At 37.8% G+C, this 13,667-nt stretch overlaps 1 protein-coding gene across 1 annotated transcript in view; it reads left to right on the forward strand.

The window, feature by feature from the left end:
* Positions 1-9,432, forward strand: part of LOC144636111 (polycystin-1-like protein 2) — a 32,298-nt gene extending 22,866 nt beyond the window's left edge. Inside the window, 7 exon segments of the mRNA XM_078495246.1 lie at positions 113-331; positions 1,210-1,458; positions 2,106-2,855; positions 3,582-3,818; positions 4,436-5,752; positions 6,258-6,429; positions 7,186-9,432. Coding sequence (XP_078351372.1) covers positions 113-331; positions 1,210-1,458; positions 2,106-2,855; positions 3,582-3,818; positions 4,436-5,752; positions 6,258-6,429; positions 7,186-9,089 — 4,848 coding nt within the window. The 3' untranslated portion in view covers positions 9,090-9,432.
* Positions 9,433-13,667: the final 4,235 nt, after the last annotated feature.

Consider the following 13,667-nt stretch of genomic DNA (forward strand, 5'->3'; position numbering starts at 1 on the left):
AGCTAAAACGAACAAAAAAATCCTTGCTAAAATCATCCAATAAGATACAAAAATTGCGTTACTGGATTTTAATCACGTGATTAACACTTTTGTCGATCATTTGCCACAACAGGAAAAAGCAGTTGCTATGCTGGATTCTATGGCAAACTTCATGGATCAAGAAGTGAATAACAAATCAAATCACGACTCTGAAGAACTTATTGAACACGTTGGGACAGCGCTGTTGAACGGATTAGGAAATTTGTTGGATATCACTGCTCATGAAGCCAAGGAGGATATCAGTGGAGAGGATTTGCCACCTATTATAATAACCAATGAACGCAGGGAAAAGGTACGACTGATATTTTTACTTGTGTTGCTGCGAACGGCGACAAAACAATACTCCAATCTTTCGTAACTTGAACGTTTGATCCACAATACACTTGAAGCCATGAGCAAATCTCATAGAACTATAACGACATCACGACAGGGTAAAAGGCTCCCAAAAAACACTGAAATCTGAATTTAAATTGACATATAAACATCGAGTAAACTAAAACAATAATTAAGGATAAAACTCGGCGGCCTTCGTGGTCACCGTCCGAGGAGCGGTCACCTACACGCATGTGCGAGCCTAGTAACTACTCAACAGGGAGCCCATGCTGGGTAAGCCGATCGCGAAAGTAATAACAATTTGTATACGTAAAATACACAAAAAGACTTTTGAATTTTCCTCCATTATATAAAGGGTGTTGTGCTTTATCCTAAATAGTGTCAAATAAATATTCACATAAACGCTGATTTCTGAAATATTCACATATTCAGTACCCCTTCAATAAAAAAGTATATGATAGTTTTGGTATTTTTTTTTTTGTTTTTTTTTTTTTTTTTTTTTTTTTTTTTATGAAAGTTGACTATTGAAGATATAAGGAATGTGTGAGTTTATCTAATTAAAGTTACCTTAGGCCTTGAGCCGAGCAATATTCGTTCAGCTAGAATGAGGCATTACGAGCCAGATTTCACCAAGATTTCTTCCTTCTATTTAAGCTAGTGTGGTATATGCATGTTATTATTTCCTTTATATGTACTCAATTTATTTACGAGCAGTATATAAATAGTATGCAATACATCTTAAGTTTTTCCAGTCCATGTGTTTTATTAGCTAGTTGGCAGCAGTATGTGTCTAACCCTTTTAGTTTGGTTAAATTTGATTCCCTTTCTTTTTCACAGAGCAAATCGTATTCGAAAGAAATCCTCCGTCTTGTTAATCGTGTTGGCAACAACGTAGACTACACAAAGGAGTTGTACGAAAAGCCAAGCGTGCTAAAAACCAGGTCCCTATCCATGGTGCTTGACCGCCAGGTTCCCTCGAGAATTGGAAACAAGGCTCTAGAATACGAGGGCTCCAAAGTGACACTCCCATCCACTCAAGAGCTGATAGGAGAGGACGGCAAAAACAAACAGTATCTCTCCACTCAGGTTCGTTTATTTGTTTCTTTGTTAGTTTTCCTTAGATCCTTGTCTTCGTTCATTTCCCTTATATAGTTGCTTTCTTAGAACCAAAAAGCTTTCATCGCCAACAAAAGCTGAATCCGAATCATGTGAATCATTCATTCACATTTATCACATTTCACATTTAGACATAGTGAGCCTTGCAGTTATGGCAGAACATGTCACACATTAGAACCTATAGCCAGCCAGTTTACGACCTTGCTCAACATGAGTCTCCTATAGCTCAGAGGTTACAGTGACCAACCGGTGTCTGGAAAGTTATGGGTTCGAATCCCATTGGGGACTGAGAATTTTTATTTTCTGAGTAATATTGATTTGAGAACGCTTCTTCGTTTACTTCTGATCAAAGGGGGTCAAACCAGATCAATCAGGCGTTAATGGTCACAATAAGTTTTTTTTTGCTGACTTCAGCATAAGCGCAGACCAGAATAAACTCGTTGTTTTGTTTGATCCAGGGAGTGAATGGGGTGAATGGGTAAATATGAACGACAGAAGTAATGCATATGATAACTTTAAACGTTAAGAACTTTAAAAGTAAAATAACAAAAATTCAGTTAGTTCTGATAACTTTTTCCTGTGGTAATTTGATATTTATTTTATTTATTTTTTCTTAGCTTTTGACATTCAAGTCGAATCCCTATACGTGGGACAGGGGCGCCAGCGAGATTAAGTCCTCCGTCCTTGACTTTGAGCTCAAAGACGAGAATGGCTATCGCCTAAATGTCTCGAACCTCACCCAGGAAGTTGAACTCTTCATTCCGCCACTAGAGAAACAAAGAGTCAAAGAACCTGAAAAATATTTCGTGAAACCAAGTGACAACGGGACAATGCGCTATCACAAGGTTGTATTTCCAGGCCCTGAGTACGCCATCTCGATCAAGATTGTTCCTTCTGGCAAAAAAGTCCTTACTCTGTACGTGCGGTATGCGGAAAGACCAACTTTGGACTATAGCAATTTCAACGCTTCCGTTCCCGACTATAGCTCTTGCAACTTTTCCATGGAGCATAAAAATCACACCAACTGCAGCACTGATCCCTTTACTGTAACTCTCTCCGCTGCTGTAACTGGTCATACGGGACTTCACTACATAGGTATTGTAATTGGAGGACGTGTCAATCAAACACAAAACAATGCAACCACGCCAGGTCACGTGAGACGCGTAAGGAGAGATTGCTTTCACAACGGTCGTCAAAAGAGGTCTTGTGTTGGGGTCAAAGATCCCCCAACTACTCCTCCCCCAATAACGATTATTAAACCACCTTTTAATGCAAGTACGGATGTCAATTATACGTTGTCGGTGTCTATGGGGACGTGCCAGTATTGGAATGTAACAGTGGATGCTTGGTCGACGGCGGGATGCAGGGTATGCTAGCATCCTTAAAGTAATTACTATTAACATTTTTCTCGACAGAAAAAGTTAACAAAGATACAGGGAATGCTTTGTGCCAAGGAAAAAAGACCTTTTTAGCTTCGTTTGTTTGTTGTCCCATTTCAGACCACGTGATGTTAATACCGTTGAGAATTATTTCGCTCTTTCAAATTCAAACAAATTCACGTGGAAATGAATGAAAATTTTTCAGATAGGCAGTTGTGAAGAATTCTCTAGAGAATATCACATGATCCGAAATGGGCAATTTACATACGTAGCTAAAGGGGTCTATTGTCCTTAACTTGCAGAAATCGAGTCAGTGTTATTGTCCACCTGTGTACGACACTTATGTACGCTCTGAGCATATTAACACCCCCGTTTTATCTGTGAAAAATCGCCACACACAGCTTATTACACCTGCTTTCAGTGTTACATCATGCTTTCTTTTTTTTATTTTGTTTTTTTTTTTTAATCAAAGTTTGTTTGTTTCTCAAGGTCAATAGGGGGGGTGGGGCTTTTTTTTTTTTAAAAAATATAAAAAAAAAAACCAAAAAAAAAAAAAAATGAGTAGTACATTGCAACTTTCAACATTCATTCGGATACCAAACTAATGGTTAATTTGTTATTTTAATTATTTAAATTACTTAGTTTCTAAGTTAGTTATTATATAATTAGTTTCAATCATGTAATAATAATAATTGTTATTATTATCTCAAAAAGGTTGGACCCAAGTCAACACCAGAAGCAACACAGTGTCTATGTAATCACTTGTCTTCTTTTGGCGGGAACTTTTTTGTGGCTCCGAATCCAATCGACTTTGATTACGTATTTAAACAGTTTCCCAGCATATTTGAGTCTGGAAATGTTGTTGTCTTGGCAACAGTATTGACCATATTTGGTTTGTGGATTATTGGAGTCGTCATTGCCAGACGAGCCGACAGGAAAGATGAGTACAAGGTAAGAGTGCTTGAAGCATAGCTCCTTGATCATTTGAACCATTTTATAACGGATTCAGATATATCTAAAGTGAAGGCGCTGATAACCCAGAGGGGTGAAGGGGTAAAATGAAAACTGGGATATGCCTATTTCACTTGGAAAATGGGATTGGGCACTGGGGTGGGGAATCAGACAAAAGAATGAGAATGGAACCGGCAAACATAAGCGGGAATGGCATGAGAGACCACCCCAAACCAGCATATTCCCTATTCCGCAGTTTAATTGTGTGCAGTTCAGAACTTTTCAAGAAAAACGACATGCCTACAATATTATTTTTGTTACAAAAGCGGCCCAAGCTGTTGTTATGGTGACGCTTGTTCCAACCCAGTAACTAATATTTAAGCCATAAGATGTGACCTTTTCGACTACTTCCACAGTTTAAATACAGCTAGGTCTTTCGTACGTGATAATTTACCGAATCATAAACTTTTAGTCTTTAGTTGACAACAACCCTTTGCAAGTGTAAACCAACGAAAATAGTCACAAACAGTCCCCTCAAATTATATGACCTATAGCTATTTAATTGACCAAAAATAGGGTTGAGCTTAACACGGGGAGCCGTTTTTTTTTAACCTCAGGCAGTTGAAAATCTTCGCCTCCATGCAGATGGTGAACACCTCTATGAAGTGTCAGTATACACTGGGATGTGGAAAGGTTCTGGTACATCAGCCAACGTGGCAATGATTGTGTACGGCGAGGAAACGAGAAGCGAAACTCTAAGACTGTTTGACACGTACAGCAACAAGATGCTGTTTGCAAGAGCCAGCATTAACAACTTTATTGTATCACTGCCGGATAATTTGCATTCTCCAATCATGATCAAGCTATGGCACGACAATTCTGGGGATAATCCTTCTTGGTACGTCAATCAAGTCGTTATTAAAGATCTGGAAACGGAGGAAAAATGGTACTTCTTGTGTAGCCGATGGCTTGCAGTTGATAAAGAAGACGGCAACGTCGAAGTGGACATTCCACTTGCGAGCAAGAGCGACCTATCAAGCTTCAAGTATCAGTTCTACACCCGCGTTTCAAAAAGCTTGGGTGATGGCCATATATGGCTCTCAGTAGTGACCAGGCCACCGCATAGTCCTTTTACACGCGCGCAAAGGCTTTCTTGCTGTATTTGTGTACTTTTGTGCGCGATGCTGGCTGGAGCAATGTTTTACCAGTTTGGCGAAAAGCAAGAAGACACAGTTAAATTTGGTCCTTTGCGGTTCAGTTTGAAGCAGCTCGTGATTGGAGTCCAGAGCGCCGTGATTGTCGTGCCACTGAACTTGCTTATTGTTGCCATTTTTCGCAACATTAAGCTTCCATATAGTAACAACCAAGATCCTCACCATGAAGATGAAGAATCAGGAGGGAACGTTGCAGATTCACCCAAAAAGAAAAAAGTTAGGAGTCCAGGATGTCTTCCTCATTTCTTTGTGTACATCGGATGGTTACTTTGTATTCTTGCGTCACTTGTAGCTGGAACGATTGTCGTATTCTACAGTGTCCAGTGGGGTAAAGAAATATCAAACCAATGGCTCACTTCGGCTTTGATCTCATTCTTCCAAGACGTAGCACTCATGCAGCCCATAAAGGTCATTGCTGTAGCTTTACTGCTCGCCCTGATCCTCAAGAAACCACCCGAGGAGAAAACCGCTCAATCAGCGAAAGATTCAGCCTTAGATGTGAACAAAAACGTGGATGTTGTAGCGCCTACGGGAGAGGAACTCCTGGAAGCACGAAAATATAGAGAGAATATAGTGGAGACTATTAGCAACCTCGTGGAGATTTTGCTGTTCTTGGTTTTCGTCGTTTGTCTGTTTGTGATCGTGTATGGAAATCGCGGATACAGTCGATACAGACTCACTTCAAATTTGGAGAATATGTTTAAAGAGTCATTTGAAGAGGTAAAAGTCTTTTCGTTTCTCTCTCTATAATCCAACCTTTAATATTTGGGGTGTATACGCTTTGTGCATTCAAGGCTGTTAGTTGTCACTTGACCATGTTTTGGATCCCGGCGTGAACGGGTATATTACACTACCTAGTAGGTCGTAACCGTAACCCTATATTGTTTCTTTTCAGATGCAAGTTATGCTGCGCATTTTTGGTTAATTTTTAAACATATTGTCTGTAGCTATATGATTATTGAACGTTATGAGTCGTTTTTAATTTGAGGAGCGAAGTTTTGCTCAAAACGCTCAAATATGCCTTCGATTACTGCACTGGCAAACGCACGTTTCTTGAGCGTTTTGAAAGTCCTGTCTTACTTCGCAGTTTTGTAAAATTTTTAATGGTAGGCTTACTATGAAAAAGATTTACGTAAAGACATTTAATTGATTTGTAATTACCAAAGAGAAGTCGAAATTAACATTATCCGCGGGACTTATATTTGGTGCTGTTCTTGTCTTCCAGATCGATTCGAAAGATGCATTCTGGGAATGGATTGAGGAAGAGTTCATTCCAGGTGTCTACGATACCAGTTGGTACAATGGTCAGCGGTTTATTGCACCAGAGGGTTACATAAGCTCTAGGGAATCCTTCTTAGTAGGCATGCCAAGGTTCAAACAAGTCAGAGTCAGGGCAGGTAAGAAAATGTCAATCAATCAATCAATCAATCAATCAATCAATCAATCAATCAATCAATCAAGTATTCCACCAGACAAAACAAGAGAATAACCGAAATACAGGCAGACAAGTACACGCAGAGAAATGGATTGACGTGCGGATGACAGGCACTCAAACAAACAAAAACATAAGGAAGTAAAGAAGCAAACTAAGAGGAATAACAGACACGGTCAAAAACCTTTAAGCAAGTTTACGTGCTGAAGCAATACATTTTAACGCCAAACTATTATATTCTATCCTTGTACCCTCCTTCCTATATCAAATTCAATAAGGTACAATTAAGTAGGTAACGAAAAGCTTAAGAGAAGAACACCATGTCAAAGACCATTTTAGACTGACTGGATGTACTAAGCTAGGATTACAGGAAAGTTTTGATGAATAGTTAATATAGTATGATCATCAAGTGCAACGCTGGGAAAAGTAACGTTTTGTTGAAAACTTACATGCAAACCATAACGTAGTGAGATAGATAACGAATACAAAAGATGATCCGACCAGATGGAAAACCAAAACATCTAGAAGAAAATTAAATGCGGTTGATTAATTAATTAGATTTTTCGTTGGAAAATATAAACGACATTTCTTAATCATAGCCGGTCTCGATAACGATAAATCATTGTGCGTCTACTGCGGCTACAGTAGACGCACATCTATTGAGAAAGAGCTTTAGTAATTAACTTTTTAAATGAATATTCCTCTTTTTTATCTCTGTTAGAATATCCATGTGAGGTTGCAACAAAGTACAAACCAATGGAAGGCATGTTCAAAAGATGCATTCCTGCGTATTCATCACATGACGAAGATACGACACGTTTCAACCTTCCAGGATGGATACCGGTGACGAATATCAGTAAATACCACTCGGTATATGACCTGCTGAGATTGTGCCCAAAACCGTGGCGTTATAACACGTCACTGGAGCTTGATACCTTGTCGTATTATGGAAGACACACGAGATATGATGGCGGTGGATATGTTGCAGATCTTGGGTACGACTCGCGAACTGCTTCAAGAGTTGTTATCAATCTTGCAAGCAACGATTGGATCGATGAAAGAACGGCAGCAGTTTTTGTAGAATTCACTATTTTCCAACCATCAACTTCGTTATTTACTGTGGCAAAATTTCTTTACGAAGTTTATCCGACTGGACAACCTGTATGCCGAGCGCGATTCGACACCCTTTCCATATATGGTTCCTCCGACCCCAGTCTTCGCTCCCTCTTCGTAGCTTGTCAAATTATTCTGTTACTTTTGATTGCTTACTTTCTGTTGCTGGAAGTTGTGAAGATCTATCGCCAAAGCTGTTCATACTTCGGCTCTTTCTGGAACTGGATGAATTTACTCCAGCTTATTTCCGCCATAATAACAGTCGCATTTTTCTTCTTTAAGGAGAAATATGTGTCTTCGTTTGTACAGCAAGTTCAGGCGAACCCATTTGAGACAGCCAGTGCCGACTATGTACTGTTCTGGTCCGATTTGGAGTTAATTGTATTATCTGTAGTCGTGTTTATTGTAACAGTGAAATTTTTAAGAATAATCCGATTCAACAGACACGTTTGCCAAATGGTATCCTCACTTAAACTTTCATTACCTCACATCACCTCTTATTCTGCCGTATTTTTCGTTAACATACTCTCGTTTACCATGCTCGGAGTGCTCGTGTTTGGCAATGACCTTGAATCATACCATACATTTGTCGAAGCTTTGGTGACGTTGATTCAGAAATTTCTTGGAGGAGACTTGTACTTTTACGAGATTCAATCATCCAACCGTATCTTAGGCCCTCTTTTCGTATTTGGCTACATGCTCAGCATGACTTTTATCCTCATCAACATGTTCGTGGCAATTCTTAACGAGTCCTACGAAAGTGTCAGGGAATTATCTGGCGGCAAATTCGCGGACGCAGAACTAGGAAACTTCATTAAGCAATATTATTTAGCGCGACTTCAGCGCTTGCATGAAGTTGCCAAGCGAAGGCTAGCCAATTTTGGTTTTAGACATAAACTCTACGACAGGCCTAAGAATGAAAAAAAGATAAAACTACGGGAGGAGTACGTTGGGAGCTTTATGTCCCTGCCTTCTGACTACCCACCATATGTCGAGCCGTTAGATTGGCCGGATAATTCATCGCAAATTGGATTGATAGACAATGAAGTTACTATTAGCGGAACTGAATCAAGTCCATACAGCGCAGATAATATTCCGCTAAAAGAAGAATTAGCTGAGCTTTCAACGGATGAACCAGATACCACTAGCGCACCTTCACTGCCTTCTAGTGACGACTGTAGTGTGGAACTGTTGGACTTATTAGGAGATCTTCCCGTATCCGTGGTAGCACCTTCGTTTGCGTCTAGTAGTAGTTGCTCTAATGCAGAGTTCTTGAATTTGTTAGGAGATCTGCCTGAGTCAATGGTGGATGATGACGAGACAGTTGACAATGTTCGTAAAAGACTCGCTGATGTAGGTGCAGTTTTAAGACTTGACAAACGCACCCTCAGGAGGTTCTCAACGACTGGGGATAAGTACATTGTGCAGACAAACTTTCATATGGGACCTTCTGTTGCTTTAAATTTTAGGTCAAGGCGAGAGTCAACCGAAACAGACGTTATCACTGATTGATCAAACGGCCATAGCGTCGTCAATGTAGAAATACATCGAACACGAGAGAGAGTGTGTTTCATCACATTTTTCAAACGCCGAGAAGAGAGCTGTAAAACGAAGCGCAGCGGAGTATTTTTGAAGAACCTCGAAGTGTTTGGAAATGTAGTGAAAAACACTCTCGAGTGTTTGATATATCGCCTTAATCGAATTTGAGAAGAAGACATTGCTACCTATGCAGTAAACAGCTTGATAACAATTGCAATTTTCGGTATTCTGTATGCAAACTCTGAAGGACAAACCACAGGGAACCCAAACGCTGTATTAGTTATTCATAATCTTAAAATAAAAATGTTCTTATTTACCTGCGTTCCTGTGTTTTTTTTTACCGGTTTTGGGGGCGATTTGAATCAGAGCGAAGGAGGTTTACGTTGCGAGTTTTAAACGGTAATCGATCTGTCGCAATGTTAATACGACACGCCTCAAGTTTCAATTGTTATTAACTCAAGTTACTAACACCATTAACTATTAACTCTCCTTGCGGGGAGTTTCGTGATTTAACGAAACTCCCCGCGAGGAGAGTTTGATATAGAGAAACTGTTAGCTAGTCGTTTCGAAAGTAAGTAAGAACAATTTGCTTGTAACTTAAAGCCGGGCCACTTGAATACAGCTCAATTTGCGTTTAAACACAACGTGTTATTTCTACTGCGGTGATGTTCTTGGATTTAAAGGAGTGATGTCACGGTATATTAAGTTATTTTTCCGATACCTTTCAATTGAAGGAAACCTCAACTGAAATAGTAGTTTTCAATTACATAGAAAAACAACGAAGGAGTAAAAAAAGGAAGATAATCAAGAATGGTTCCGACTGATAAAGATTAGGACAAATTTTGGAACGACAATTTTGAAAAACTTTGCCAATTTTTTTCATAATTTGTTGTCCGTGACGTAGCCAAATTCTTATTTGTCGCCCATTGTGAAAATGTGCAGATGAAGGTTTAAAAAAAACTGACCCTCTACGACTTTCACAACCTGCACAATGTGGCGCCAGATAAGATGTTCTTGATGACATTATTCAACTATCTATGCAAAAATGTAATAATTTTAAATGATTTAGTGATTAACTTTAAAGTCTCTTTTATTGCCAAAGCTGAAAACAACAATTATAATAAAGAACCATTGACAATGTTTCCAAGGTACAATTCCTATATGCATGTTGCAAGGGGCCAAGGAAGAACCTTGTGGTTCACGGCCTGTTCTAAAGTAAACGGCGGTACAAGGTCGATGACCTTTACACCTGACTATACCACGCTAACGATCAGTACTATTTAGAACGAAATGGCTCTCTTTGGTTACCACGTCACGCGTAATTGCTGTGTGCATGTGTAATTAAAAGAGATTAATGAGTTAAGGTATCACGGAAGGAAAATTGGCGTTTTCCTTCCAAGCGAAATTGTGTGCAAACCATCAAAGGTAACCCCAATAAAGTATATATTATTTGAAAGCTTATTGAATAACGATTGTGGTTTTGGATTTTGTTTTGATCATATAGACCATAATAAGCAACGTCAGCATTTTGTTTACAATGATGATGTTGCGCATCATTAGGTTTATTTGAGAACACATTTACGTGAGAGCCTTAACTTTTATGTGGAATTTGATCTACGTATATTGGTCTAAAAAACGGTGTCTTCATGCTCCATTAATTTTTTTAAAATTTTTAAACTTTAAAATGGCGTTTTTAGGGCTTCTTTAAGGTTAAAAATTCATAAAAAAGGAGCAAGAAATGGAAAATCTGAGACACCTAAGCACACACACACTCTATTTTTTATATAAGAACGTCTAATTTTCGGCCGTGGCTGAACGTTCGTAACTTTTTTGAAGATTTGAGCCTAAAATGTTTTAAAATGTTCTCAGTTTTTAAATCTGAAAAACAAAGTGGTATTGCAGAAAATTTATTCCTAACCGAAATTAATGGGCATGTTCATGTCACCAATGAGTGACGAAAATGTTGGTTTCAGGTCAAGTTTTGAAAAGATGTATTCATTTTGTACATATATTTGTCACATATAACAAAAAGAAGTAATAAAATTCGTTCTTAACCAAATTTCAGTCTTGGGAATTTCAGTCTTCTTAATTTTTGATCTTTTTCCAGCCTCGATGTCTTTTAAAAAGGTTCTTATATATATATATAAAAAGAGTGTTATTGTTGTTGTATATGTTGTGGTTTAAATTTATCTTCGCTTTGAAATTATTCAAACCAGTTTGATTTTTATTTTTCATTGTCTCATATCCATTATTATAACCTGAAACCGTGAAAGAGAGATCAAATCAAACTAGTTTGAAAAGTTTTAAACCAGAAATCAATTTAAACCACAATTTTAATATGTTGGTTTTAATTGATATTCTTATCTGTAAAATATGCATGTTATTGCCAGTTTTGTCAAGTTTTTGAGTTATTAAAGGTTTGTTAGTTCTGCCTTTCTGGCAACTCTCAAACCGCAAAAAAAGCCAAAGAAATATGCAAAAAATAACTTTAAAAATATACAAAACAACACGATTAAAAGATAATAGGAAAAACAAGAAAACGACTTTACGTGATGTAGGTCTCACCGGCATGGCATGAGGCTTACGATCTAGAAGGATTTTATGTCAGAAACAATTTAAGAGGCTCTTTATGATGCAAATGAAGCCACTCCTTCATGTTATTTTATCTTAAAATTCATTTGGCCTTTGAAGTTTTCAATCATTTTACCGTGGGTTCCATGGAAGGAACACTATCTTATCTTTTTCCATCAACTCTGCCTGAGAAAAGTAAGGTAAAACACCTTTGAATTTCTTAACTTTGTAGTTCTACATGAGGTGCTAGCTACGAAAAAAACACATTGATAGCTTCTAAAGTTTAGTTTCTAAATACGGAAGTTTAATGTCTAAATAGTTTTATGTTTGAGTAAACGTTTTTCAGTTACACATTAAAGGGTTCGACTGCGATTGTTTTTTGGCATCGCTGAGGGGAGAGTTTTTAAATCGTACACGACATTTTGCTAGGTAGCATCGACATTTATAACTTTCGCTGATTCTGATTTTACCCCGAGAAATTGGGTGCGCTTGAATAATTAGTCTCTTTAATTTATTGCTCTGTTAATACACTCTTTCTTTTCTATAGAATATTGTTTTTCCAGCCCAGGCTGCCGGATGTTAGGCTGAAGATATTCTTGTGAATATTCTTAGATTATAGCGTATGAAATTTTCGCTTGCGCTGTTTCCCATACATTATTACATGTACCTTTCAACAAACTGTCATTAGCATCGAACATTTGGTCAGTACAGATTTTTATCGTTTGTTTTTTTGTGCTAGTTTTGACGTTTAGAGATATGAAGTTTTTTATACTGTTTAGTTCAAATCATGTAATTGTATTTTAAATTTTCAACACACATGCAAGTTTTTAATTTTTTTTTTTTCAGAATCTCAGCCTAGGGTTTATTCTTAAAATATCCTTAAAATTTCGCAAATTTCAGCCCCGATATTCGTATAAAATAAATTCTTATATAAAAAAAAAAAACAAGACTGTATCCATTCTGTTTTGTTTTCTTACTTTACTCGCGTAAACTCTACTGGAGGAACTCTTGTACTGCTGAACGTTATTGCAATGACCAAATAATATACAATAGCCACGGTTTATGACTCGTTGTGCCAAAATTTAATGTGGTATATTCGTCCATCCACGAGGCTCGAATCTCTCTCGCCTGGGTTAGGGATTGCGGAGAGAAAAGACAGCGGACATTTATTTCTAGGTAAAGTTCATTCTTCAAGCTTGTATCTGTAAAATGAAGGATATAGTTAAACTAACACCATTTTTTGTTTATTTTCTCTTGCGTCCTTGTCGATTTCTAACTGCATTGACCATAAATAATCGTGTTAAAAGATTTTCGTCTCTCAAAGGAAGAAAAAGCAACAACATGTGGCCGAAATATTTTTTTTTCTTGTGCAAACACTTTCTTGTACTTCGACGGCTGCTGAGATATATGAAAACAATTCGCCAGTGATAATGAGGATGATGTTTAGTTATTCATTTCCGTGGAGGTTTGCAATGTTTCGCAATAATTCGATATCTGCTCTAGCTTACTGCCACTGTTGTGTGAAAATTTGAGCTCAAAGCGAGACTATTTTTTTAAACTTAGACTAGCAGACAGCATAAAGGAGAATCTATGTAGTTGTAAAGGTTTTTTTCTTTTATTTCTGACGCTTTTCGTCTCGGATGAGACATTTCCAAAGAATAAATGTTTTAACTATTGAACAGCAAATGAAAACACACTGCAAAAAACGTGCTTAGGTACACTTCTCAATAATTCGATTATCAGCTGTAGCTTACTGCCACTGTTGTGTGAATATTTGAGCTCAAAGCGAAATTTATTTTTTTTTTAACTTGGACTAGCAAGCAGCATAAAGATCGGAGCTTGGTAGTTTATTTCTGATGCTTTTCGTCACGAATGAGACTTTTTCAGGGAACAAAATTTTAATGTTCCAACTATTGAAAAGCATATGAGAGTATCGAAAAGCATATGAAAGCACGCTGAGTAAAAACGTGCTTAGGTACA

This window comes from Oculina patagonica, chromosome 13 (genome assembly GCF_052425735.1).
Source record: "Oculina patagonica isolate OP01 chromosome 13, crgOcupat, whole genome shotgun sequence".
NCBI lineage: Eukaryota > Metazoa > Cnidaria > Anthozoa > Scleractinia > Oculinidae > Oculina > Oculina patagonica.